Source organism: Kwoniella mangroviensis (assembly GCF_000507465.2).
Source record: "Kwoniella mangroviensis CBS 8507 chromosome 1 map unlocalized Ctg01, whole genome shotgun sequence".
Classification (NCBI taxonomy): domain Eukaryota; kingdom Fungi; phylum Basidiomycota; class Tremellomycetes; order Tremellales; family Cryptococcaceae; genus Kwoniella; species Kwoniella mangrovensis.
In genome coordinates this window covers 12,025,233-12,051,864 of record NW_027062533.1, presented here as the reverse complement: position 1 = coordinate 12,051,864, position 26,632 = coordinate 12,025,233, and the positions used below count along the sequence as shown (strand labels likewise).

Genomic DNA, 26,632 nt, shown 5'->3' with positions numbered 1-26,632 from the left:
CCAACCGGGAAAGGTTAGCCCAGAGATTGACAAACACTTCACCTGTTACGATCTCACACTTCTAGTCATCATTCAGAAGTTACCAAGCAATACATACCCAGCTCAACCTCCTGTGTGTGGTGATCTCAATACACCATCAATAGTCCTATGGAAAGGTTATTAGATCAACGTCCATCATCTATCAAATAGAGCGGACCTCGTTGCTCGTTGTTTGCAGAGATCACAACTCCTTTGATCGATTGTGTTTGACGTATGACCACCTATACTAGTACTCTATTTTAGGATCAACCGTTCAGGGAAGTCGACATTCAGATCAAAGCAAAGCAAGAACTTCATAGCTTGGCTTGTTTGGTATCTTCAACAAGTGTATCTCCTCCCAATCTGGGACTGGATTGGTCAAAAGCAATGAAAATGTATTCACCTCGTCTATCGCTATCCTCCCTCTTGGTCATCCCCACGATCTCAACATTCATCCTTCAATCCCTTCCTACCTCAGCTTACATTCCAGCGATAGCCGTGAACGACACTTCCGGTCTGAATTTTACGGATTCATCTACGATAGCTATCTCTTGGACTGATCCTGTTGGAATGTATTCAGGTGCAGTGTGAGTGCATCGATCTGCCAAATTACATCTTTCCATCCGCACAATCTCCTCGAAGGGTGATACGATCTGATATTTGTCTGATAATCCGCCAGGTCATTCCAACTTCAAGCAGATGTCAGAACAGGCGGCACCACTTCTGGAGCATTGGTACATTTCGCGGAAAGTTCAATGGGCGAGAACCTCACGACTTCAACACCTTGGATAGCATATATAAGTTGTGATGTCAATGAGACTACGGCGAGCGATGAATGGGGTCAGTGTATCTATCTTTCTGCTATCTCATCTAATATGATGACTGATGTTTCGTGGGATCGTAGATATATTCACGCTAGCTAGAGATAGGGGAGCAGTATCAGCTGTGAGTTAGGTCAACTTATCAAACCAAGTTTTTTGTGTATTGATATATCATACAATACTTTATAGCTGCTATATACCGCACACTCCCAATCATGTCTACTCAACTCAGAATATATCACAGACTTTGAGAAGCCTTTAGATGTATTTGCGACGAAGACTGTGCAGGTGGCTAGGCTCATCGACAATCAATTTGTACATACCAATACATCGTTTGAGAACTACAACGGAACTCTTCTTAACATATCGTATGTCTCTTTCTTCTTCGACTCCTATCAAGTTATGCTAATAAGATAAAACACACGTAGAGGAACCGATGTGAACAGTTCCCTAGCCAACAACGCGCCATCCTACAAATCCTTCTTAATGGGAACGCTTACCGCTCGGAACTCGACTGGTCAAGCTACAGCAACAGGTATACCCAATGCTACGCCTACAAATGACGGCTCGTCAAGCGGTGGAGGCAGTGGCAACAAAAAGACCTCTGCACCTATGATCGTTTTATACACCATTACAGGAGTTGTCTCCTTCATGTTCATTTTCATGTTGATGATCATGGGAGCTAGGAGGGCAATGTTGCATCCGGAAAGATATGGAAGAAGGGAGAATGACGATGAACATGGTCCGCCGCAATCTACCGCTAGAGGATTGGCTCAAGCTGTGTTGGATACGTTCCCAGTGATCAAATATAATCGGAACAATGAGGAAGGATACCATAGGGGAGAAGTGGAAGGGGAAGAACAAGGTACACCACCTAAAAGTTTGAACTCTGAAAATGCTATTTCATTAAACCAAATGAGTCGGAACGATCGTACCAACTCATATGGATATGGATATGGGTATCATCAGAATGACGCTGAGTCATCGAAAAGCGGAGGAGTACAGGTATCAGAAGTCGAAAGAAGGATGTCATCGATCGCCAGTGGCAGTGGGAGTAAGATGCCCAAACAATACGATGAGTTGGATCAAGATGCCGCGATGGGTGTTGGAACCGAAGGTCAAGGTCAACAATGTCCGATATGTTTGGTGGATTTTGAACCTGGAGATGATCTTAGGGTGTTACCTTGCGAGAGAGAACATGCGTATCATCAAAGTTGTATTGATCCTTGGTCGGTACAACCTTACCTATTATAAGATCATAGTGTGGTCCATGCTGACAGACTGTTGTTTATGCAGGTTACTTCAAGTATCCTCATCATGTCCTCTATGTCGTAAAGGTGAGTTTATTTATCCGATGGCAACAATCATTCCCTTACCATTGCGTTTCAATGAGAGAAAGTCAGCTGACTGTCTCGTCACATTTGCAGATTTCAACGCACCACCTGCCACATCCATCCTATCCAACTCTCAGTCATCCAGTGACTCTTCACCTTCCCCGCACTCTTCCACATACCCTTCTTTGGACCAACCTTCACCTCAGACGCAGCCACCTACTCAACATGGTTTCGCGCGTTATCTCGCTTTCATGAGGCGGGAACGAACGAACAGGAATAGGAGGAGAAGCAGGACGGATAGTGGGGTCGGTCAAGGAAGGAGTAGAGAGGCTGATCAGACTGGTCCGGGAGGGTATTAGGGATGATACAAGTTCGCACGGATCCAGAAAGAGGAAGGGAGCGACGAGAATATATACCCGATACCCTCAATCTGGCAAGAGATAAATTGTTGAGACGACATAATCCAACATCATTACAACCGACAAGATTGTCTCGGCAGAACATTCCCATCAAGCCGCCGAATTTGTATGACTTGAAGTGGACAGGGCATGACGTCGGGATGGAGAAAGAAGGGGTGATCAATGAACATGGACATTTCCGATTGCTTGGATTCTTTTTTGATGTTGTATCTTGATCAGTTTACTCAATTCTTGCATTTCATACATTCAACCATTCATTTCTCGTTTTTTGGAATCTTAGTATACTGTACAATTACTGTATCAATATTTCATATAATTCTTCGCCTTTACGTGTATCATCATATGACTTTAATGACGAATTCTTTGATATGATATAGATAAGTTTAGTCTGTTTGATGCTTTGATGCAGATTATGTATACGTTATGCTCACGCACGGATGGTAAAGTATACAGTAGTCAGGTCTTCGCATTTTTGGTGTCGCGGGTGAAGTGCTGGAGGCAAATTACGGTGATCATCCATCATCACGAACCCAGTTGGACGCAAGAGTACAGTGGTGCGTTATCTTATGGAGACAAGAGAGGAAAGAGAGTTGATATCGAAGATGGCTTAGGCTTGGCAACCCCCTCGTCGCGTATATTGGTCAGAATCACACGATTGGTCCTTCAGACGTTTAAACCCCTTGGGATCACACGAGATGAGACTAGCAAATGGATCTGTGCGTTGATCCGTTTCCACCATCCGGAAGAAGCGGATCAAACTACCCACTCCACTCCGAAGAGGAGTAGGAACGTGATTGATGTGTTTGTATTCATGTCCATGTTTGTGTTTGTTAGTTTGACACATATCCGTTGACATACACAGTACACAGATATGAAACGATAGCTGACAAGCAGCTAACCGAACAAAATAAATAGCTGAGGGGTCCGCAATCACACAAAACTGACTCCAGTAAATTGTATACCTGCCGTGCACAGCTTGGTGAAGCACCTATATCAAAGGGTATTCACCGTACATACAAAGGGATGAACCCTCTTCCTTCCTTACTAGCTAATGATCTAGACCCTGTGTATGTGTACTGTAGGTGTATAGACGGATCAATCGGGATAAGTTAACAAAACAATAATGTCAACTTAGCGCTTATTGCTCGATATCGATACTACTCGTACTCACCTTTCGAAAGGATTTTGCATGGTATATATATAGATCCTTTGTCCGATAAAGATGGGGATTGGGATTGAGGTTGGAATGATTCATCATATCAATTAACTATTGTATTTATCGTACTACCTTAATTATTCTGGACTGTATATCGTCTCCTATCACTCGATAACTTGATCGAAGTATATATATTTGCTCAAATCAAACAAGGCTCTGGTTAAGCCTTTGATTTTCCTACAGTACATCCGAATAATCTCATATCATCCAACTCAAGATGCCTATTTCGTAAGTACGATCTCATTCCATGCAACACAATTAATCTCATTCACGGAATGTCACGAATTGACTGATCACTGATCAATGCTATCTGAAATTTTCTAGCCCCGCCGCGATGTCCTTTTCTGCTCTGGTAGCTATGACAGGGTTCATATTCATGGTTTGGCATACATGGCATTATGATCGATGGAGGTGGGTCGTTGTTTCCCAACCATACTCGTACTGATATTAGTGCTTGAGTTGATGAGATCGTACCCCAGATGTTTACTATACTCGAAAGAAGATTGGTTCCGAGCTGTCATGTGTCATATCTTACTTGGATCCATAGCGTGCTTGATGGTATATACTTGGATATGCGTGCATGTCTTATATGCTGAGGTGAGCTCGCACTTTTTTCCTCTTTCCAGAACATTCAAAAGGACAGAGAGGTCTGATGCCTATTTGTCCTGTTCAATTTTAGTACTATATCTACCTACCTCAGATTCAACAGACGATCGTCGCACCATGGCAGCTGTGGACCAGTCTTCATCAAGATCTATGGCGAATCTCCTTATATTTTATGACTGCGGGATGGGGTTTCTTACAAGCAATTCATCTTGAAGAGGTGAACTAATTCCACTCATCCGTTACATCTTCATCTCCCATTATACTGACCGTTCCAAAACCTTACTGCAGTTCCTATATTGGGGATATTTGATTAAATCAATCAAAACTCCTGGTGGTCCTAAATCCACATGGTTAAAATCTGGTTTCTTCAAATTATGGATATGTCTATCAGTATCATCATTCGCCCTGTTGGTAGGAGCGGTACATATCGAAACTGATAATCTGGATATGATGAGAGTGTACTTATTCGTCGTTGGTTCAGTCATGAGTACGATGTGAGTCATGTTCATCATCTAACAACACAAAGATGTAAGACTGACCGAGTACATGTTGTTAGCCTCGCCCTCGCATCTATAATATTATGTTTCATCTTTCCCTCTTTCCTTCGTACGGTCAAAAGACAAGGTGCAGGATATGAGGTATTAGAAAGATTATGTTTCTTCTCTGAGATGAATCAGATAAGAACATTTTGCAGAGTAGCTTATAGCGTTGCGATCGTAAGTACCTCTCCATCTCTCCGCCAAACGAGATACTCGTCGAATTAACGTGTTTACTGGTTTAGTTGATATTATCGGTCGATGGGTTGACGGAAGGTAAAACGATCAATAAAACTGGATTTTGGCACGATTTGTTGTACTTGATTGGTCAATTGGCATTGTTCACTGCTACCTGTCTATCCATCGTTGTAAGTACTTCGCAATTGTAATCATCATTATCAGCTATAAGATCAGCTCTAACTTGATAATCATTTGACGATTCTAGGTGTTACTACCCCGAAACATGACTTCCGAATCACTCCCTCCTCATGGAAAAGATCAAACCTTTTTACCTATGGCACCATACAAACGACCTCCGCCAGCTCGATACGTCAACACTGCTAATACAAAGGACAACGATGGATACTCTGTCAAGCAATTCTATGAGCTGGGCGAAAGGTTGAATGTCGGTCCTGATGCCATTACAAGTGGATATCCTAATCCCTTCCCAAGCCTGAATGGCAGAGGAGTAGGTGGCCCAGAAAAGATCGAAATGTCACTTAACCCCAAACCATCTACATCAAGTGGACATAGTGGAGTGGAAGAAGCTCCATTTACTGAAATTGCGGATCGAACGAAAAGAGCAAGATTGTCTGAATTCCCAAATTTGCCTAGCGTAGTATCTAAATTCAAGTCTCCATTCGAAGTCAGTCAGCCGAAGAGTAAAGGTCCGACTCAGGTGTTTGTCACTAGTCATACGGTTGTTGAGGAGTAGATATGTGTGAAGAGTAGGATGATGTAGACTATTTTGTTGATCAATTTAGTCTTGTATGATATCTATTGAGCTATGGATCAGCTATGTAGGATTGTCTGACAAATTCGTGTGTACGTTCCATTGATCCTTTGAATGTCTGAATGTCGAGGATATGATATATGCAAGTGAAGTGTGTATCGTATGAGAAGAGCTTCAGAATATAAGAATTAGTTTTTACATTTAATGATACGTGTTAGTAATGCCAATTTGTCCAAGATCATAGTGCAATGAGATCAGTAAGGGGAGAAGATCATACAGTACATATGTATGTATACGTGACGCTTTCTTACCATAATATCCAAATCCAAGGAACCATGAGAATACAGAGTGAAACTAGCCCAATCTTCCTTCTTCCTCCATGATTCGATCTGCTCCAGGTCATACCTCTACCGCTATCTATACCCAACTCCACCTTTAATCTCACCGTATACGCCCACCCTACGTCTTTTTGAAATATTGACTGGTGACACTTTGACCTGCGATTATGCCGAACACTGTCTCACCTGCTGAGAGGTACGAGTCGGTGATGGATTTGATAGATGAGTCGGGGATCTGGTCGGTTGCGGGGCTATGGGGGTTGAGTGATGGATGTAGGCGAGATGAGAAGTATTTGAGGTCCATGAAGGCAAGGAGAGGAAAGGTTCGAACGGACAACGAGAGGGGAGCAGCAAGGGGTAGATGAGACGAGGTAGGGACGTAGATGAATTAGGGGCAGATATCAGGAGAGAGATGATGTAAAGTGTAAAGGAAAGATCAGTACAATACACCAGCGATATATATCTAGTTCTGACAGAGAAGCGATACGCACGCATAACCTGTCGTCTTCTTAACTCCAGCCAATATGGTTGATACCGCCAAAGCGTCTACGGCGTAATGTATCAATCTACCCAAGACCATGGTGTCGTGGAATTCAATGGTGGGTGGCAGATAGTGATAAGATAGGTGGTACGATGAAGGTTCTTGGATGTAGATGCTACAGGTCGAGCTGGACCTGACTAAGGTATCAGATATGGATGCTGTCTGGTATAGGTAGAAGGAAGAGGCTCAAAGATACATCAAGGTGAGTAGAGTAACCAGTGATCAACGGGAGACAGAGGGAAGGAGGGAGGGGCGGAACAAGCCGAAGCCGACTTGTCACGCACATAAACGCGTAATGGAGGTGGCAAGGGAATAGCTGTAGAATCTGAGTTAAGGCATGATATGATGATCAAATGGTTCATACAACATGATGTATACAATAAGCAAGCCAGATATATACGTCTCAGCGAGGCTATATTACAACAAGTTCAGATGCGAGTCTACTTATACGCTGTTCTGACCCTTATCTCTCTCATCTATCCACCGTCTAACAGCTTTCCTACTCTGCGCCAATACCCAAGCTCTCCTCCACTTATTCTCCTGAACATTCTGACCCTTATCTCCATTGTTCATAGTGAATCCAAGAGTCACAGATCCTCGAGGTGATTCCAATCCCCAATCATTATAGAGCTTCATGACGTGACCGCAACACGACCAGGTATCATCGTATGTCGCGTCAAAGAGGATGTACCATCCTTCCGGTAGGGGAATTCGAAGTAATCTCGTAGAGAGTAGTATAGATGCACAAGCGAGGGTATGTGGTGGGTGGATTGCGTACATCGGTGTAAGCAACCTGATATTAGAACATACAATTCATGTCAGATATAGGCGGTTGAAATTGAGTGGTGAGTATGACTTACATATCGTTTAGGATCGACCAGCACATCTGAGCTACTTCATCTTCAAATACCAAATCTAGGATCTTGAGATAATTAATCATATGATTATATGGTAAATCGACCTATGGCAAGGGTATTATTATAATGAGCAAGATGTAAAAATGTAATGTGCAGCGTAATGGGAAGCTCATTGTAGGATAGATTCATGCTCACCTGCATATTGAATCCCAACCTTTTGAGAATCTGCATTTCATTCGCTGTGATTACATCTTTCCATTCCCAGAAAATCTCATCGTGGAATGACGGTACGTCGAATCTGAAATCTTTCCATATTGGATCTTGTTCTTTCTCCTTTCCTTTAATACTCTGTCCTTGCCTCAGCCATGTTGAGTTACTTGAGCTTGGCAGGGCGGGTCTGAAGGGTTGATTGGAGGGTTGATTTAAGAGATATTGAATTCTCGCCAATAGGAATAGGTAGGTGTTGATCAGATCTCGTAGTCGGACAGGAGTCTCGCACAGTTTCGTAGATAAGAATAATGATGATATGGATATATCCTATAATGTGAAGTACAATGTAAATTTTAGTCAGTAATATTGGCAGAGGGATCTTTACTGAGGCTGAATTGATACCGTACTGTGTGCGGCTCGAAAAACTCACATTGACACCGAAGGAATATAATGATGAGACATAGTAAAATCGATGGAAGATGACTTGAGCAGTGGCCATCGTACTTTGAGGTCTACATAACACCGTCAGTCACCTGCATATGAGATGTTATGCGATGAAGAGACTCACAAACTCAGCATCACACCTGCTTCCTGCATCAGCATACATCCTGCGGCTCGAAGGTCAGCCTCCACTTCTGATGGAATCCCATCTTCAGACGAAGGTGTCTTGATTATTTGCTCCAGGGTAGCAAGTGGATGAGGAGCGTGCGCCATCTTATCAAGACTCTGCGCCCTGGTCTTGGGTCTCTGAGCTGAAGGCTCTGGGTATACGGTCCTCAAGAAAGTCTTCCCTGGTCCCAGGCTATATGTGCATGTTACATGGATACTGACCATTTTGCATCTCGCCTTCTAGACGACTTTGTGGGATAAAATGAGGAAAATGCTGCTGAATCAATTTGTAGATAATGATTTCCACGTGTTTTACCATCTTTCGTCCGAATCAACCTAAAACAAGGTCAAGGTAAACTTTAAAAAAGTAAAAGATCAACTTGTTTCTTTGTCCATTCTCCTTCTACATCGAATACACATATACACTTATTTCTGGTATTCATCTCGCCACCAGCATCTTTGATTTGAGCAGAGATATTTCGAATCGGAGTGCCTGTCTGTAAAGCGAACTCACTCTATAACTGTATCAATCAACACAAGCAATTAGAACAATACATCATGTCGGACGATTGGGGTGAGCTCAAAACCTCAACTCTCAGCATTGGCCGGCCATTTTCCCTGAAAATGCTGATAATGATACTGACACTACGCAGATATCGATGACGAACCTGTCAACTCTGGCTCTTCCACCCCTGCTCCAGCTGCTCTTCCGCCAAAAGCCCCTGCTAGAGGGAAATGGCAAGGTGAAGATGAGGAAGATGAACAAGTGAGTGATTGGCTGTCTGTTGGAACTTTTTCGTCCCCATACATGCGTACTGCATGAACTCAACTCAACTCAGTGAATATTCGCATATCGTCATGCGAGTTATGATAAAGGATCCGAAAAGTAGTTTTTCAAGCTGACACTGAATTTCTCGCCAGGACGACTGGGATGTCTCGGAGGACGAGAAGCCTAAACCCGCCGCTGCACCCATAGCTCCCGCCAAGAAGAAGATGTCACTGAAGCAGAAATTAGCTGAGAAGGAAAGATTAGCTGCCGAAGCTGTAAGTGTGACTTATTACATGGGCGGCTCTTTTCCTCGGCATCGGCAACTGTCAGCTGAAATGCCCTTACCCATGCTATAGAGAGAACGAGGTGATACAGGTGAAGATGAACTTATAGAAACAATGACGGAACAAGATAGACGTCGACTTGCTAGGGAGAGAGAACAAGAAGCCGATTTAGCTGTCGCCGCTGATTTACTGGGTGCTTCATCCCTTGATGAGAGTGAGTTGCGATTTTACCATAAGTAACCTTTAGCGTTTGGAGAGGTTGCGTGACTGACGATCCTCTTCTCATCACAGCCCCTGCTAAAACCCTTCAGACTATCCTCAAATCCAAACCCACCACCAAGAACGATTTCACCGAGTTATCTAAAGATATCTTCTCAGCTTTGATCAAACAGCACGAATCGTCTCCACTTTACGCTACTCTGGTTGAGGAATTGTCTAAGAACATGTGTGAGGCGTTGACGGCCGTACAGACTAGAAAGGTATCGTCTGCATTGAGTGTGTTGGGTAATACTAAACAACAAGAGGAAAGAGACAAGGCCAGTGGAAAGAAGAAGGTAAGTGACCCTCGACCCCTCGACCCCCATATCTCAGCTTTCCCGTTATCGTCGAAATAATGGGAAGTTCGCTAACATTGTTCGTCTAACTTAGGCTTCTACCAAACCCAAACTTGGTGCTGCCAAAGTCGGAGCTAAGATTGACACAGAATCTTACGATGATGCTCTCGATGATGACGACTTCATGTAATTGCCTGATCGACAAATATCATGTAATTTAGAAGCTAGAAAAGAGCGTTGGACTGGACAGGTGGGATTGGGCATGTGTACTTTGCATATATAGATTCTGTACATGTGACGAGTGATTTATAGATTGAGCCTATCATATTCGAGCCTGAGCGAGTCTGCAAGATGCATTGGGATACCCAGCTCCAGTATTGAGATGATATGGAAACGAGTTATGCCGCATGTGTTGGTGAAGCCCGGTAGAGCTTATTGACGTGGATCACTATTTGTGGTTATCTGTGTTGTTTTATCATGCATTCGCTGAAGGAGACTGAGAACAGCATAGACCAAAATGTATGGTAAACATTCCGCTCGTCTATGATGTTTTCTGAGCTAAATCTTTGCATTCGGAGGTTTGAAGGCGTCCACACCCGCAGGTCTTTCCTGCTCTTATGAATTGAGCGTCATAGTCTGACTTGTCATCGTATCATCTCGAGATGCTGATGGCCCTAGACGTCACATCGTGATAGAAGTTGTTAATGAAACATTCATGCAATTACCAAGCATCAAAATTGCTGGTGGCTCTGCCTCAATCAACGTTTCAGCAACCATCAAAAGAGTGCATCAAGTACATCCAAAGTTACCCAAAGACATGTGTCGATGACGGCACTGATTGCGATTTCTAACAAAAGATGATCGACGTGACCAAATGACCAGGGGCCTAGTGTCAATCGATCAGTTCATGATTTGTTCAGGGTAAAGATTCCGAAAAAGTGATAAAAGTGGCTGGAACGATATCTTAATGATCTCATCATCAGATCTGTAGGTTTTCAGTACCTACGGCGAGGTCAATTAGGTATACAGCGATGCTAGTGTATGTATGTATACCTTGGCATATACGGTATACAATGGTTTGGTTGAACTGTCGCTTATGCAAAATATGATGTACTCTTACTGCGGACCAAAGAGGAAATCAAAAAGAGCAAGTAGAGTGAGCCTTGACTGGAATTGACTATTACCCCTGAATCGAATACGTCATACGTCATAGTTCTTGGTGCGCAAATCGTTGGTACACAGATGCTTGTTATGGGATCGTCCGAATGCATGTTCTGTACGATAATTGCCCAACCTAGAAAGGACATGGGGGATGTGTACCATAGAGCGAGAGTCTAAGGGTCTAAAAGTCGAATTATGACGCTTGGTTGTTTAAACTTTGTTGACCATGGTTGTAAGCTGGGTGCTAGTTGTTGTGTTGGTTATTGGTCCAATGATGTCATACGTCACAATACCTGATCCATGTCCTTTTTCCATCCTATACGCCATCACATCCTCCCACATATAACCCAACCCACTTTCAGACTTGTCTCTCTTTCCCTCACATCTTATACTTTGCTCAACATACGTTCATATAATCTAGAGCATATCAAGCGATTGTTTCCCATTTTTCAATACTACCTATCTTAACTGTATCCGTGAGTAGTTTTTCTAAAACTCCGATCGAAAGGAGATGAGTTGAAAGCTGATCGAAGAGAATGTCTCTGGGTTTGCGCCACCAGCTAGCATAAATCATGAGTGTAGCACCTACCAAGTCAGAAATATCAGCCAACCCCTCCAAGATGGGCGTCACCACCGCCGCATCGGGGGCTGAGCTCGAAGCTGATATCCAAAGAAAGTTGAAGCTTTGGGGTGTTGTCGAAGCCTTCCGAGATGGGTAAGTCATCGCATCTCTTTGATACGAAGGCATCTTGATATACATCCTGACTCTGCATATACAGACGACTTCCTGATAACCACCAAATCGACAAAGCTCTTTCCTACGCCGTCTCTCACTCTCCAGTAGAGACTCAGAAACTCTCTCCTGAAGGACGAGAACTCATTGAAGATTTCAGAGATATCATTGAGACCGCTCGAGCGATCGTAGCTGAGAAGAACGCCGATGAGCTCTTCCAAAATGCGGTTTGGGCTTCTTACTCTGGTGATCCATCCAGAGCTAAGCAAAGTGGTGTTGTACCTGTATCAAAGGAAGATGCCAAGGCCGATGCCAACCAAGGTGAATTTGAGTTCACTTGGTCTATAAACCTGGATCTAACTGATAAATACTTGCTTAGCCGCTGCCCACCTCCGAGTCCTCATCACCCTCTTCCTCACCAACTCTGAAGCTCGAAAGCTCTTGAATGATTTCGGTATCATCGGAAGAGACATCTTCGCTACAGGAGCTGCCAAGGTTGCCGATAAAGCTCGACCCAACCAAGAACAACTCGATTCTGTTGACCAAGAAGCCCCATCCAAGGAATGGATCGGTGCTGATGGCAAGCGACTTGGTCCTAACGATACTCCCGAACTCCAAGTCAAGGGTCCAGATGGATCTCAAGTAAGATACAACCCTAAGGATGATCCTCGAGATGCTAAGTGAGTAAAATATCGTTTTCTCCAACGTGATTCTAGCTAACATCTCTTATAGGGTTGTCGATACCGACGGTAATGCTCGACCAGCTGGTCAAGTGTACGACCAAGCTCAACAAGCTAAGAACGAGGCTCAAGCCCGAAAGGAAGAAGCCAAAGGCGACGCTAAATCTCAAGCTAAAGAACATGCCTCTGATCTCAATGCCGCTCGAGATCCCAACGCTTCTTTGTCAGAGCAAAAAGACCAAGTCCTTGGTCGAGCCAACGAGAAGACCCCCAACGACGTCGACGTCCAAGGTGGTAACGTCAACCGAGACACCGATGCCGATCGCGCTCAAGCTGAGGGCACTGCCCGAAACAAGGCTCAACAACTCAGAGACCGAATTCCTGAGGAACACCGAGCCAGAGCTGCCGATGCTATCCAAGACACCAAGCAATTCTTCAAGGAACAACTTCCTGAAGAACGAAGAGATCAATACATCTACCGATTGAAGAAGGTGAGTTCAGTCGTTGCTGGCATAATGAACCGTTGCTGATGTATTTTATCAGGTTGTCGTCGAATGCCAAGAGCACAAGGATTACCAAGAAGCCATCTCATGGCTCCTCGACACTCTCGAAAACTACCACGGCCACGCCAAACACGTTGCCAACAAGGGAGTTGGATCTGCTCAAGCCGTCGCCGATGATCCCTCGATCGGTGATTCTACCCTCAAATTCCGAACTCTTTTGGAAAGATTCGCCAACGGTCGATCAATGGACGGTATCACCGATGCCCTCGACCAGATCTACACCGATGCTCAAAACGACGAGCACCTCCGAGGATACTTCACCAGACTCAACGATTACGTCCACCGAGTTCTCCTCGAGCCTGGATACATCCTCGAGGATGAATCTGACAAGGAAGCCGCCCAACTTCGAGAAGACGGGAAAACATTCTTCACCGATAAGTACAAGGGCCACCAAGAGAGACTCTTCGATGAGATCCAAACTTGGTTCACTGCTTTCAACGATGATCCCCTTAACAGGAGATTCGGTGATGATATCAAGAGATTCGCCAAGGACCTCTTATTCAATTCCGAGGGTGAATTTACCTTTAAACCTAAGCTATGGAACGATGTTAGAAACGTTGTTCTCCCTACGTTCATCAGACAAGTTGGTAAGTCACTATTTTTGGAACACACGTCGTTGCCCGGTTGCGCTTGTTACTTCTTCATCATCGTGTGCATCGTTCGCTAACAAGAATTCCGCGTCTCATGTCAGGTTACGTTCCTATTCCAAGAGCTGAATACTCCGACAGCAACATTGATTTGGTTATTGAGAACCTTGTCCTCTCAGGTGAGTTTCAACATCGCCAGTTCGGGTCGCTTTGTGCAAGCCGCCACATTTACCTTCCAGCTTGTACTGAACAATGTTTCCTTCCTTCACACCGAATAGGACCTAATCTCTTCCCAAACATCGTGTTTATCGAAGCTCAAAACAGTTTTAGGTAAGTTATCGTCTTCTTTTCAAACTTCTTCAAACAATCATATTGTTTTTCAAACTTCTTCAAACAATCATATTGACAATGTTGGTTAGATTCTCCCCATACCCCCAAATCAACAAGCAGATCCCAGACTTGCACCACCACCGATTCAGACTCTCGCTCAGTCAGATCCAAGCCGACATTCGAGACGTTAACTTCGCTTTCCGAAGAAAATCTGGTTGGCCTAAGCTTTCCGATCACGGTATCGCAGATGTTGTTATCGCTGGTAAGGGTATCGGTATCGATGTTGAATTGGAATCAGTAGAGAACAGACGAGACTCAGTGTTCAAGGTCAACCACGTCAACGTTGAGATTGATACTCTCAAATTCAGTATCCGGGACAGTAAACACGATCTCCTTTACAAATTTGTTAAAGGTATCGCTACTGGTCTCATCAAGAAGGCCATCACTGCTGCAGTCCAGACAGCCATGCGAACTGCTCTCGGTCACCTCGATGATCAACTCGTTGAAGTCCGAAACAGAGTAAGTTTCACTGTCTCCAGCACAGTTTGAAATACATATTGATGTCCATTGTACAGGTTGACGAAGCCAAACGATCTGACGAGACTACCCGAACTCAAGCTCTTAAGGATCTCTACGCCCGAAAGAAGACCACCGCCGAGGAGAAGGCTAGAGAAGCCGACGCTAAGACCGGTACCTTCAAGATCGTCACTGACCGAGACTCTCAACTCAACCCCGATCTCACCCACTCATCCGAGAAATCCGCTGCTAAGAGGATGTTCCACACTTCCGACTTGGCTGCTAGCGGTAAAGAATGGAGATCCAACGCTTTCGATCTCTTCGACTCTGCCCACCCTGCTGTCACTGGTCAATCTCACCCAGCTGCTAAACAAGGTGCCGGTGTTCAAAATACCTCTGCTGTAGATGCTGCTCGACGACAGTAGATTGTGTTGTCTGGTCTGATTCTGTTTGATTAGAGATGAAGAAGTATGAATGGTCCCTTTGTATATATTTTAAACTCTTTTTAATCTACTCCATAATATGGTTTCTTGAATATGTATATAAATGAATCTGAACACAGCAATCTCGAGTTGAGTAGCATGAGCAGTTAGCAGTTTAGAAGTAGCCAGCTGATTCATCCAACGAGCGTGGCAAATGGTTGGGCTTTACAGTACGTGAGTAACTTTACTAACCGTAACAACGTCTGCTCTGGATCGCTTTAGAGCTACAGTCGAAAATTGTGGATATTCCCTTTTTATTCGTTCGCCAATTCCTAACCAACCTCCTTTCAAAAGAAGTTCATACTCAATATGGTCAAGACGGACTACATTGATGCCACGACGTGATTCAGGAGGTTATGGCGCTCGAACTCGATGATGTAACGACAGCCAAATTATCGACTTCAAGCATTGACACCAAGTTGAAGCTATTGATATCATTATTAACCCTTTTATCTTTTGGTGAGTTGGACCATTCAGCTGACGGCATGGTATTCTATGAAAAAGCTGATGTATTTCCAATGGTATTAGCTGACGCGACCTCGATTAATCGAGAGGCTATCGTTGTAGATACGTCGAATTCCCATATGAGAATTTGTAGGGTAAAGATCGTTTTATGAATTAGCAAAAATTCCATCTTTTATGATCGCGCGGGGAACATCTTGTGTCATCATGGTCATGCATAGTCATTAGCATTGGTCCTAGTAGTAGTTCCGAGCCGATATCATCTAGCAAAAGAAGCTTCATCTTGCTAATAACCACATGACATCATCATCATCAGTATCCACTGATCAACCAGCTAGAAGATAGCACTTGACTCACCATTCTCCTCTGCCTTCCCAACCAACTACTAGCCACAGGTTTCTGCACCCTTCTCTGTCCAGCTGAGTTGAGGTGATCCCTGATCGTTCGTTGTCCAAGATCATGCCACGCAGAGAGCATCAACTTTTGTTCTAATTTATATCTGTTCTCCAGTGCAGCGGTGTTTTGCTAAACAAGGTATATAGGGCGATCAGCTAAATTCTATAATCTCAGGGATGGAAGTTGACATACCCTCGCTTTCAGCAAATCCTCTTTCAACGTAGATATCTGGAGTTGGTACGATTTGGACGCTTCGGCGAAATTGCCGGATTCCTAGACAGATATTCATCAGCCATAGGTCACGGGAACCAGGTCGAGGGAAAGCTCACCATATTCGCATGATCTTCTCTAAACATCTTATCTTGCTGCTTTATAAACTGCAAATCTCTCTCAGCTATTTCATCCCACGTACATGGACTGCGTAAGCAACCCACCATCTTGGCTTTCTGCAACTTGTCATCCAAACTCTTCACTTGAGACGATAAATCCGAATTTTGCGAGAGTAACGATAAAAGCTGTTGCTGGATCTCTTGCGGTAGCCCTTTCGAAGCAAGAGATGCTCGTAAGTCACTAAGAACTCGTGTCAGCTGAAGCCCAACCCATTGTTAGATTATCGATTTGTACTTACCCAAATTCTTTCTCCTTCTCCAACTCCCTTTCTTTGTTCTCGATACCAGCAGATTGAAGATCGACCTTCTCGAGCAACAGCCTTGGGATACACACATGTCAGGTTACACCCATGATTGAACTCAATTAACCTACCTCTTAATGTCCTCCAGATGCTGGTGATCCTTTTCCCTGAGAGCCTGTACTTGTTCTTTTAGTACGCCAATCTCATTCTCAAGTTTGACAGTATCTTCTTTGACCGTTTCTCGAAGTGCTATAGTGGGTGTCAGCTATGTCCTACCTCCATGTACTAAAAACCTCACATGTTAAGATCGCTTTTTGATCTTTGTCGACTAGTCCCACTCAATAACGTGGTCAGCTTTCACTTCGACACCTTAAGAAGTCGCAATTGAGCTTACAATCGGTCTTGGCTATCGCCAATTCCTTGTCAACCACTTCTCGTGCCACTTCTGAAGCCTCTTTCTCCTTTAATAGCGCATCCCTCTCTTCCAGTACCTCGTTGAGTCGTTCCCGTAAGGCAGAAGCAGTTTGAGAACTACAGAAGTTGAGCTATGATTGACCATCGACGTGTTACAGGCATGAGCTGACTCACTGATCACCTCCATGTCCTGCTCTTATACGTTCCATCGTAGCTTGCAATCGCAACAACGATCGATGTTCCTGGAGGTAATCAGATTGATATTTATCCTTCGACTTGTTCGCGTCCGCTAAGAGAGTCTCAAGGGTGGCCAGTTTACCAGTATCTCCCGCCCCCGAGCCAGACCTGAGATCAGCAAGTTCCCGTTGGAGCGAGCGTATCTTGAGTCTCAAGCTATCCAATCTGAATATAAGCGGAATTCGACTATGGTTCAACACGATACTTACTCTGTCTTGGTATCCACTTTTCCATCGCCGTCCTCATCGACCACGCCAAGCTCATCATCCAGCGTAGTCTTGCTGCCCATCACGGATATTCTGGACCCCTGCCTTTTCAAGCCAGGTGCACCCAGCTCAATTTCTTTGAGACGTTCTTGCTGAGCTTCAAGTTGTGATTGATCCCTCTCATATTTCCTCGATATGTCGTCGAATTCTGCACGAGTCACTTCAAGCTGATGATTCAATTCGGAGATCTGTGCATGCAATATTCAGCTTGTATACATCATATTCCGCACGATCAAAGCCGCAGCTCACCTGAGTAGCTTGCTCAGTCGACTTCTTTTCTAGCGCTCCTATTTGAGATTTGTAGCTATCTACGAGTCCTTTAGACGATCCTGCTTTCTTGAGATCCGCTTCGAGAGATGCATTGGTGTTCACTAGCTGCGCATTCTCCTCCTCCAGATTCTGTTAAATAGATCAGCTGAAACCGTGAAGTGCCACTAAAAGAGGACAGCTCACCCTCAAATCTTTTCTTAGGCCAGCAGATTCTTCGAGCTTCTTTTTGTATTTTTCGATTACATTCTCGGACTTCTTCAATCGTTCGGCAGCGTGTTTATACCTTATGAGAGAAGCCTAAGCGTGATATGTTACGTACATTGTACGGCTACTCACTCGTCCACTTGGTCTCGGAGTTTGACAGCTTCTGCAGCTTGTTCTTTCAGTTCCTCCACCTGCTCATTATCAATTACTCGATGTCATCGTGTAAGTCAGATCATGAACCACCTTACTGTCTTCGTCAACTCTGACACCAGATTCGTTTGTTTCTCAAGTGCACTCTCAGTATGTGCCAAACTATCTTCTGCTTTACCTCTGCAATTAATGTCAGTAATTACGCTAGATCTCATACATGATAAGCAGAACCTACAGATCTGTCCGTAATCTGTCTAGCTCAGCAGTAGCAGCCGTCTGACTAGTTCTCAATCCTGTCCCTTGAGCTGAAGGATCCGCTCGAGCAGCTGCCAGTTGTTCCAACGCATCGTCTCGTTCTCCTTTGACCTCGTCCTATATGGCTGTGAGTCAGCTGAGCACTAAAATAGCGGAGACATCGGCTGACCAAATTCGAGGTCAATCCTTCGACCTGTTCCAGCATCTTCTCGCATCTAGCTCGCAGTTCGTCATTATCCTGTAGAAGCTTATCGCGTTCTTGACGTATACCCGATGGCGGCGGTCTGCAACTTGTCAGCTTTTTATTCACAGTCATCTCATGAAATCAGCTCACGAGAAGTCCGTTGACTGCTTGATAGGTGAAGTACCGAACGGGGAATAGATTTCGTCGTCTGCCCCTTCCTCTTGAGGCAACGTAGCCATGACCTGTGTGATGGTCAGCTTTCTAATAGAAGAAATATGACCAGAGAACGAACCGCCGGACGGATATGACTCACCTCTTCGATACTCTTCATCAACTCAGCCATATGACTCTCCCTCAATCCTTGTATCTTCGCTATGACCTGTTCGTTCCCCGGTGCCCATACGCCCACAGCAAGGCAAATCCTGCATATCTGAGCGAGTCCTTTTAATCCTTCCGATGTAGATGGTGCTTTGGCGATAGTGGGAAAGGGAGGCTCGGGCAGGTTCGAGAGTGATAGATTCGCTGCATGTGGAGGAGGGAGGGGGAAGGAAAGTAAGAGTCGATACAGTCGCTTGCTACGAAATTCGTCAGTTGACTTCTTGTCTATTGCCAGGCAGACAGTATCTCACAGCGTGTTCATCCGCAATACCCAATTCTCTGCCGATCCTGAGGCAGTAGGAGCAGGCGTGCGGTTGGAGACATTCTTGAAATGGGTTGAATCACTAGAGATGCGTCAGCTGCTGTCCGATTTTGTCCAATCGACTCATTCAAGCTCACATAGATGCCATGACCTTTTTGATACAACTGATTAGCTGTTTCCGAAGTAAGCAAAATGGATAAACTCACCTCCATCAAGGCCTTCCCATCAGACAAGTCCTTGAAAGCTGTGACTGGTCTAGACAGCTTGAAGGTATTCAAGTATGCCACGAGGGCAGCTTGTTCCGCTCGTGACATGGTATCAAATGCTCCTGTCTCTGAGGGACCCCGTAACAAGTGTCGCACAGTAAGCTATGAAGGGGACGATTGTTGCTGTTGGTATTGTCGTTGTCACTGTCATCACTGTTGTCGTTGTTATTGCAGTTTTCCCTCGAGGATGGCATGGAGGACTGTGCGGGGCCAGGCTGGTTGGCTGCAGTGGAGGTGTTCTTTTACGTAATTTGATCTGTGTCACGTGTCATGTGATTCTGGGTGTGAGGAGTGTGAGACGCGTTGGATTTCTGTTAGGTGGATGAGAACATTACGAGTACAAAACCACAATCTCTGACTCTTCTTCTTTCCCTTCTTCAATCCATTCACAGACCTCCTCCTCTGCATAGACACTCATTGTTATCATGCTTTAGTGCTTCTATAGCCCGCTATATACTATTCTTGATTTTTCCTCGATAGATCTTTTCCACAATGACATCCACACCTCTCCGCCCCAAATCGCACTCGCGCACAGACGAAAACCACTCCTGGTCCAAACGGCAGCGTCTATCATCCTCAAAATCGGATCCACAGCGGAAGAACGATACAACGCAAGATGAGAAAGCTTTGATGGATGACCTGATGGCTGGGCTGGACGCGTCAATGTTTGATGCAATTGGCTCATCACCAATACGTCCAAAATCAAACAAATCATCCCAAGCTTCGCCTGTTCAAAGTCAACCAAAAAGAAAACATGTTGAGGTGAAGATCGAACCTCTATCGCCCATCAAGAAAATCAATGTGTCACCCCGAAAGAAGAAGGCCCAGCGGTCACCGATAAAAGAAAAAGCAGGAAATGCTTTCGCTCCTACTTGGACCAAGTCGCCCGCCAAGATCAAGAAGGAAAAGGCAATATCTCAAGCAAAGCCACAAGTTGAAGCGTCAGTCAAACAGGAAATCGAAATTGGGATAGCGCAAGATGAACCTGTATTCAAGGAAGACATTCAAGTCAAACCTGAATTAGCTGATGAAGATCTGTATGATTTTGATTTTGATTTGAATGACCTGACTGCTTTTGAGGAGGAACTACTGGGTTTACCTGAAGCTAAAGTGAGTGTTATCGCCGGTCACATTATATTGTGCTCACCAGTCTCACGACCGGCTGCAGACCCGTTACCCTATTTCCAATCCCCCTCGTCCCCCTCCACCACCCGGGTACACATCGACACCATGGACCCGTTGTATCGTCAACACCGTTTCCACGGGCTTGAGGTTTACAAACGGAATCATTCCATCTCTAGATATCATTGAGGCTGATGAGGGAGGAGGTACATCATATGGAAAAGTGAGTGTCATGATCGAAGCACAGGAGAAAATCACTGACGTATCTCTTAGACACTAATCGTCACGTCGACGGAAAACGAGATCAAACGAATAGTCCACCTGAAGGATCAGTGGTCAAACTTGCACATCAAGAAAAGTAGGTATCTATCATCAGCTCACTATTCAACCTCAAGCTGACATCTGCTTCAGACGATATCGTCAACATCATATCTCCTACCCTCTGCGACCAGAATGTCGTTGGTCCCATCGTCTTGACTCTCAAGGACCCCTTGACATTCCTCATTCACCATCCAGATCTCATGCTTACTATGACTTCCATCGCCAACGCAATGCCTTGTCCTCGTAAACCCATCTTACAATCTCTCATCAAAACGCCTGGTCCACCATCAAAAGCCGTCCTCTATGGTAATCTACTACATAGTCTCTTACAAGGAGCTCTGCTCGAGCAATCGTTCGACGCAGATAGTACGTTCAAAAGGATAGATAGCGAGCTGAAGAAGGAGGAGAGGAGATTGGAGATATGGAGTACAGGTATAGGAATGATGGATGTAAGAGAGGAGATTGGCATGAGGGCAGGTAGAGGGTTCGAGGTATTTGGTGATAAGTGGGTGGGTGAGCAGCCAGGGGTAAGTTTTCAACTATCGATGTTATAACGAACGTATGACTGACTCCATGTCTAGACAAAAGGCGAACTACATACTTCTCCGGGTGACAACCCGAGCTTTTTAGCTATAAGTGGTTTACATGAGGTGGAAGAAGATATATGGTCGCCAAAATGGGGATTGAAAGGAAAGGTGGATGCTTCAGTTCAAGCCAAGATCATACGTGATCCCTCAAAATCACAGGAAGCAGAAGAGTTTGTCTCACCACTGGAGATCAAGACTGGACGATCTGTTGGAGTGATGGCTCATAGAGCGCAGACTATGCTGTACACGTTGCTGATGGAAGATAGATATGGTGGGTATAGATAAGCATCATCTCAACACAAGCTAATGTACAAATTTCAGGTGTACCCGTTCCTGCTGGCTTGCTGTATTACTCCCAGCTGGATTCGATCTTACGTGTGGAAGCCAAGCAGAACGAAATTCGAGCGTTGATAATAGCAAGGAACGAATTAGCAGACTGGTTATCGAAGAAACGTCGTGTACCTAAACCTCCTACGTCGTCTTCAGATGATATGGTGAAGCCAATAGAAGATGTGGAAGAAGCTTTCTTACCGCCTACCATCGATCATACGAAAGAGTGTCGATCATGTTATGCCGTAGACAGCTGCATGCTGTACAGGAAGGTAAGCTATACATATCCCGTTTAAGAGTACTACAGATAGCTCACTAGGTTTTCAGGCAATCGATGATGTTCAACCTCATCCTCAAGATCCCATTGCGGATTTATATGAGGAGAAGACCGGTCATATGACTCAGAAAGATGCTGAATTCTACAAAAAGTGGGATACACTCTTGACTGTCGAAGAGCAGGATATCGGTAGGCACAGGAGTCAGCTGTGGACGTTGACTGCTAAGCAAAGGGAAAAGACGGGAAGGTAAGCCGAGAGATTACTAGCGCGAGTATAGCAGGATTAGCTGACTTGAAATCGGGCTTGACAGATGCTTTGGCGACATGATCATCTTATCATATTCCAATGACCTGGGCAAATCGCTAGCCAAAATCCATCGACACGCATACACCTTCATACGTGCACCTCACGCGGGCACCCAGGCCACGAACACATCCCTGCTTTCCGGCCATATTGCTAAAGGTGATCCGGTATCGCTGTCTATTGAACCTGATTTACTTTGTCTCTCAAGAGGATTTGTACTGGATTTGACAGCCAAAAGTATCACTATCGGCGTAACGTACGTGATCGATGTCGAAGCCTTACTCAAACGTACCGGTCGATCTCACGCCTTATCGGAGGGAGAGGGAAAAGTCGTATTTCGAATAGATAAAGATGAGATGGCAAGTGGGATGATGAGGATGCGGAACAACCTCGCATCGCTATTCTACGCCAAGGATGGAGATGGAGCCAGAAGAAGGTTGATCGTTGACCTCGCTAAACCCGAATTTGAATCTTCTTGGATACCTCATGACAACCAAATCCCAGCTCATCTGAATGAAGATCAACGAAATGCCATGAGGAAAGTGATGAGTGCTAGAGATTACGCCTTGATACTTGGTATGCCCGGTACGGGTAAGACCACCACCATAGCTGAAATCATCAAGCTCCTTGTGAATGAAGGGAAATCAGTCTTGTTAACTAGTTTTACTCATTCGGCGGTTGATACGATATTGATGAAACTGTTAAATACGGAATTCGGTATCTTGCGATTGGGTAATATTGATAAGGTGAGAGTCAATTTACCTGCGATGCGACTGGATATATTGGAAGGAAGGTTATCAACAGCTTCTGATCATTCTTGCTCTAGGTCCATCCGGATGTACAGCACTTTACGCTTGAAGCGATGGAGCAATCTACGAGTATGGAACAATTAGAAAAAAGATTGATGAATCCTCCTGTAGTCGCTGCTACTTGTTTAGCAATTGATCAGTAAGTCCAGCTGCGATATTTTCCATATGAGGAGCAAGAGCTGATCAACCTATACGTAGTCCGTTGTTCTTCAAGAGAAGATTCGATTATTGTATTGTAGACGAAGCTTCGCAAATCACTTTACCTACTTGTATAGGACCGCTGAGGATGGCAGATAGATTTGTGTTGGTCGGAGATCACTTCCAATTACCTCCTATCGTGAGTCCATTTCCACGATACAACACGACATCTGGAATTGTGAAAGTGGTGGCTTATGATTGATTGACGGACGATCTGACAGGTCCGTCATCCTGAAGCGAGACGAGGTGGACTTGACGTATCGCTGTTCAAACTTCTTTCCTCGGCGCACCCCCAATCAGTTACCGATCTCAGTATGCAGTATCGAATGAACGAGGATATCATGTTACTGTCCAATCGACTGGTGTATGAAGGGAAATTGAAATGTGGGAACGAACAAGTGGCACATAGGGGATTAGTGCTAAAAGGTCGAAAGGAGTGTCGGGAGGTGTTCAAATGCGAAGAAGATGTCGATCATGGAGATTGTTGGATTCAAGACTTGTTAGAAGAGGAGTGAGTTGATTCGTCAATCAGAATGAGACAAAATCTGACGCCGTTGACTGTTGAAATGTAGTGCCAAGTGTATATTCGTCGATACCGATGGATTACCTGCACCTGACTCCAGAGTAGGTGATCTGGTGCAAAATGAGGTCGAAGCGAAGTTGGTCCAGCAGGTGAGTTAGATCGTCAATCTCACGATATATAAGCTCAATCAATTCATCTCGATTTCAGCTTGCCACCGCTTTGACTGAGTCGGGATTACATCAAGAAGACTTAGCGATCATTACTCCCTACAGACAACAGATCAAGTTACTCTCTTCACTGGTCAAGTCTTCTTTGCCCCGTGTGGAGATCTTGACGGCAGATAAGAGTCAAGGCAGAGATAAAGATTGTATATTGATTTCGCTCGTCAGATCGAATGAAGGTGGTAATGTGAGTGTCTGCACGTCGGAAACTGATGTTTGAGCTGATGGTAGTACGTTTTGGTCAATATAGATTGGTGATTTGCTAAAAGATTGGAGAAGGATCAACGTATCTTTCACTCGAGCTAAAAAGAAATTAATCATTTTCGGATCTGCTAAAACCCTATCTCAAGATACATTATTGAACGATTTTTTGGAATTGATGAAATCTAAGAATTGGATCAAGAGGTTGGACAGAGGAGATGATAGTTCACATGAGATGAGAGATCACATATCCACGGGCCATATAAGGGGAGATCTCCAAGTGAAGGATGAAGTCAAAGAGGATGAGGAGGACACTGCGACGCGCACGAGGAAACAGAGTAAAAATGGAAAGAAAGTGATTAGAGCGAATAGTGATGTATTAATTAAAGGTGCTTTTGGTACAGAGATCTTGGTGAGTCGACTTTTGACATGAACAGGATGACCATTAGCTAACGACGATGCCGATATGTGATAGGGAATGGAATGAGATTTTCTGATGTGACTGTGACATTGTTGTACGACTATGGCCTTTGTAGCGTATGATGACTTGCTATACTTGCTACTGCTTTTATTGCACCTTTTGTAGCTATCGATTGAGATGACATGCATTTCGAGATATTACATACAATACATACAAGAGATAAATCTATATAACCAATTCTGGAAGAAGTTAGATGAAAGCGGAACCACCACTATGATATGGGAGAGATATCAGCTTGACGATCTGACGATCTGACAACAGATTGAAGTGTGACTTACTCTGGCAGTCTTTCGATCTGATATCTCCTTTTCGCGACGTACATCAATGGTACGCCTGGTACTTTCCTGATTCTACGACGAAGATCTCGGTCGCACTGTTGATAGCGGTAAAGATGCATTAGATATCTTTATGTTCCCATGCGTCTTAGCGGGACGAGACACAGAGAGAGAGTGTGTGTGTGCAAGGGCCGGGAGGTGGAGGGAGGGAGCAAGAGAGCGAGAGGAAGAGAGCAGAGTAGAGGCGGGGAAGAAAGGAAAAGGGGAAGGAATGAGAATTGAGAGAAGACATAAATGTCAAAGAGAACATGATCTATCGATGGTTGAAACTTACAGTAGCGACTATATAACATTTGTGTACAGTCACACGATTTACCAGACAATCATCTGCATATGTACCTGAGTCTATTGAAGAATAATAATAATAATAATCGATGATTAGGTTAAATACATATTGGGAAAAACTTGTGATTTTAGAGAGGAACTCACGATCACAATGTAATCTCTCAAATCTGGGATCCTTCGCTATCCTGTATACATGATTCACTTGTTAAGCTTTCATCCTCTCTTCCAAAAGTCACAGATGAAAAGTCGCGAGAAATGTAAACTGACCTCAAAGCCAATCTATATTTAGGACCCAATTTCTCCAGTTCCGCCAATACGCAATCCGATATGGTAGGTATACATTTAGCCATCAGGCAATCCATCATACCCTGTACCAATTCAATTTTGTTCTGAATTGAGAAATTGATAAAATTGGTATCCACAAGTATACGATAAGGCGGACCCAAGTCGGTATTGTGGGATAAGAATAGTCTGAGGTAATCAAAGGATGATTTTAGCTTGATCGTATACAGATCCAATTGTTGCATTTTGACCGGTACACTTACGATGAAGATACTTGTGCTCTGTAATAGTCATATGTTGTTGTCAGCTGTCATGCTACGACTGGATACGATCATACTGGAATAGAAGAAGATATACTCACACGGCCTTTTTCTCTTCTGCTGCTTTCTCCTTTTCGGCTTTCTTAGCTGCCTTTTCGACGTTCTCTTTCCTGTTTAATGAGAAGAAAGGGTAATTTGATTAGCTCCATTTTTGGCTCTTCCGATGTATAGTATTGAGCGCTCCATGAGCCGACGCCGTCCAATACTCACAACCGAGGATCACTAGGTTTAATCATGCGCTTGACAGCTGCAAACTTTCTTGTGATCTTTGCCTTTCCCTATGATCCGCCAAGGCCAGTCAGCTGATTATTCGAGGACCGCTTTCACACGTTCGTGTCAGCTTACCATCGTTTACTACTTTGTCTTAGTGCGTTAGATGCTTGACGTTATATATTCCTTGTTAATGATATTCCAGGTCATGACAACATGGGTTGTTCAACTTTTCTGCAGAGTAGGTGGCAAAACATCACATCGTGTGATGTCACGTGAGCCATTCTGATTCATTACGTAATATCTACAGCCAAGACGAAAAAAAGCCTCCACTT

The 26,632-nt window shown here is 44.3% G+C and overlaps 9 protein-coding genes across 9 annotated transcripts; 5 read left to right on the top strand and 4 right to left on the bottom strand.

The window, feature by feature from the left end:
* Positions 1-411: 411 nt before the first annotated feature.
* I203_104560 (uncharacterized protein) lies at positions 412-2,532 on the top strand (the record flags this gene model as incomplete). The annotated part of the gene is made up of 7 exons (XM_019143851.1): positions 412-605; positions 698-858; positions 923-963; positions 1,029-1,207; positions 1,268-2,068; positions 2,136-2,176; positions 2,267-2,532. The coding sequence occupies 7 exons, from the start codon at positions 412-414 to the stop codon at positions 2,530-2,532; spliced, it is 1,683 nt and encodes a 560-aa protein (XP_019006900.1).
* A 1,493-nt stretch (positions 2,533-4,025) lies between these two features.
* Positions 4,026-5,884, top strand: I203_104559 (uncharacterized protein; the record flags this gene model as incomplete). The annotated part of the gene is made up of 8 exons (XM_019143852.1): positions 4,026-4,036; positions 4,133-4,219; positions 4,288-4,405; positions 4,488-4,631; positions 4,703-4,908; positions 4,971-5,130; positions 5,196-5,318; positions 5,396-5,884. 8 exons carry the CDS (start codon positions 4,026-4,028, stop codon positions 5,882-5,884), a joined length of 1,338 nt encoding a protein of 445 aa, XP_019006901.1.
* Positions 5,885-6,361: 477 nt separating this feature from the next.
* Positions 6,362-6,820, bottom strand: I203_104558 (uncharacterized protein; the record flags this gene model as incomplete). The annotated part of the gene is made up of 2 exons (XM_019143853.1): positions 6,362-6,491; positions 6,732-6,820. The coding sequence occupies 2 exons, from the start codon at positions 6,818-6,820 to the stop codon at positions 6,362-6,364; spliced, it is 219 nt and encodes a 72-aa protein (XP_019006902.1).
* A 405-nt stretch (positions 6,821-7,225) lies between these two features.
* On the bottom strand, positions 7,226-8,562 carry I203_104557 (uncharacterized protein; the record flags this gene model as incomplete). Its single annotated transcript, XM_019143854.1, has 6 exons — positions 7,226-7,574; positions 7,642-7,742; positions 7,834-7,943; positions 8,016-8,175; positions 8,279-8,360; positions 8,417-8,562. 6 exons carry the CDS (start codon positions 8,560-8,562, stop codon positions 7,226-7,228), a joined length of 948 nt encoding a protein of 315 aa, XP_019006903.1.
* Positions 8,563-9,015: 453 nt separating this feature from the next.
* I203_104556 (uncharacterized protein) lies at positions 9,016-10,254 on the top strand (the record flags this gene model as incomplete). Its single annotated transcript, XM_019143855.1, has 6 exons — positions 9,016-9,031; positions 9,111-9,223; positions 9,379-9,501; positions 9,583-9,724; positions 9,802-10,064; positions 10,159-10,254. The coding sequence occupies 6 exons, from the start codon at positions 9,016-9,018 to the stop codon at positions 10,252-10,254; spliced, it is 753 nt and encodes a 250-aa protein (XP_019006904.1).
* Positions 10,255-11,797: 1,543 nt separating this feature from the next.
* I203_104555 (uncharacterized protein) lies at positions 11,798-15,059 on the top strand (the record flags this gene model as incomplete). The annotated part of the gene is made up of 9 exons (XM_019143856.1): positions 11,798-11,940; positions 12,005-12,279; positions 12,338-12,638; positions 12,691-13,129; positions 13,182-13,788; positions 13,893-13,967; positions 14,067-14,118; positions 14,208-14,637; positions 14,694-15,059. 9 exons carry the CDS (start codon positions 11,798-11,800, stop codon positions 15,057-15,059), a joined length of 2,688 nt encoding a protein of 895 aa, XP_019006905.1.
* A 778-nt stretch (positions 15,060-15,837) lies between these two features.
* On the bottom strand, positions 15,838-19,539 carry I203_104554 (uncharacterized protein; the record flags this gene model as incomplete). Its single annotated transcript, XM_065517562.1, has 22 exons — positions 15,838-15,864; positions 15,936-16,103; positions 16,167-16,247; positions 16,304-16,351; positions 16,409-16,544; positions 16,603-16,683; positions 16,737-16,854; positions 16,904-16,942; positions 17,000-17,136; positions 17,194-17,412; positions 17,466-17,710; positions 17,772-17,921; positions 17,976-18,075; positions 18,129-18,187; positions 18,245-18,326; positions 18,382-18,518; positions 18,571-18,685; positions 18,736-18,827; positions 18,899-19,160; positions 19,215-19,307; positions 19,363-19,376; positions 19,432-19,539. The coding sequence occupies 22 exons, from the start codon at positions 19,537-19,539 to the stop codon at positions 15,838-15,840; spliced, it is 2,511 nt and encodes an 836-aa protein (XP_065374380.1).
* Positions 19,540-19,983: 444 nt separating this feature from the next.
* I203_104553 (uncharacterized protein) lies at positions 19,984-24,817 on the top strand (the record flags this gene model as incomplete). Its single annotated transcript, XM_019143858.1, has 14 exons — positions 19,984-20,601; positions 20,660-20,836; positions 20,887-20,971; positions 21,025-21,461; positions 21,516-21,792; positions 21,843-22,123; positions 22,179-22,375; positions 22,440-23,178; positions 23,259-23,380; positions 23,440-23,578; positions 23,661-23,950; positions 24,012-24,111; positions 24,170-24,370; positions 24,434-24,817. The coding sequence occupies 14 exons, from the start codon at positions 19,984-19,986 to the stop codon at positions 24,815-24,817; spliced, it is 4,047 nt and encodes a 1,348-aa protein (XP_019006907.1).
* A 322-nt stretch (positions 24,818-25,139) lies between these two features.
* Positions 25,140-26,323, bottom strand: I203_104552 (uncharacterized protein; the record flags this gene model as incomplete). The annotated part of the gene is made up of 7 exons (XM_019143859.2): positions 25,140-25,238; positions 25,475-25,545; positions 25,630-25,670; positions 25,753-25,956; positions 26,031-26,048; positions 26,129-26,197; positions 26,298-26,323. 7 exons carry the CDS (start codon positions 26,321-26,323, stop codon positions 25,140-25,142), a joined length of 528 nt encoding a protein of 175 aa, XP_019006908.2.
* Positions 26,324-26,632: the final 309 nt, after the last annotated feature.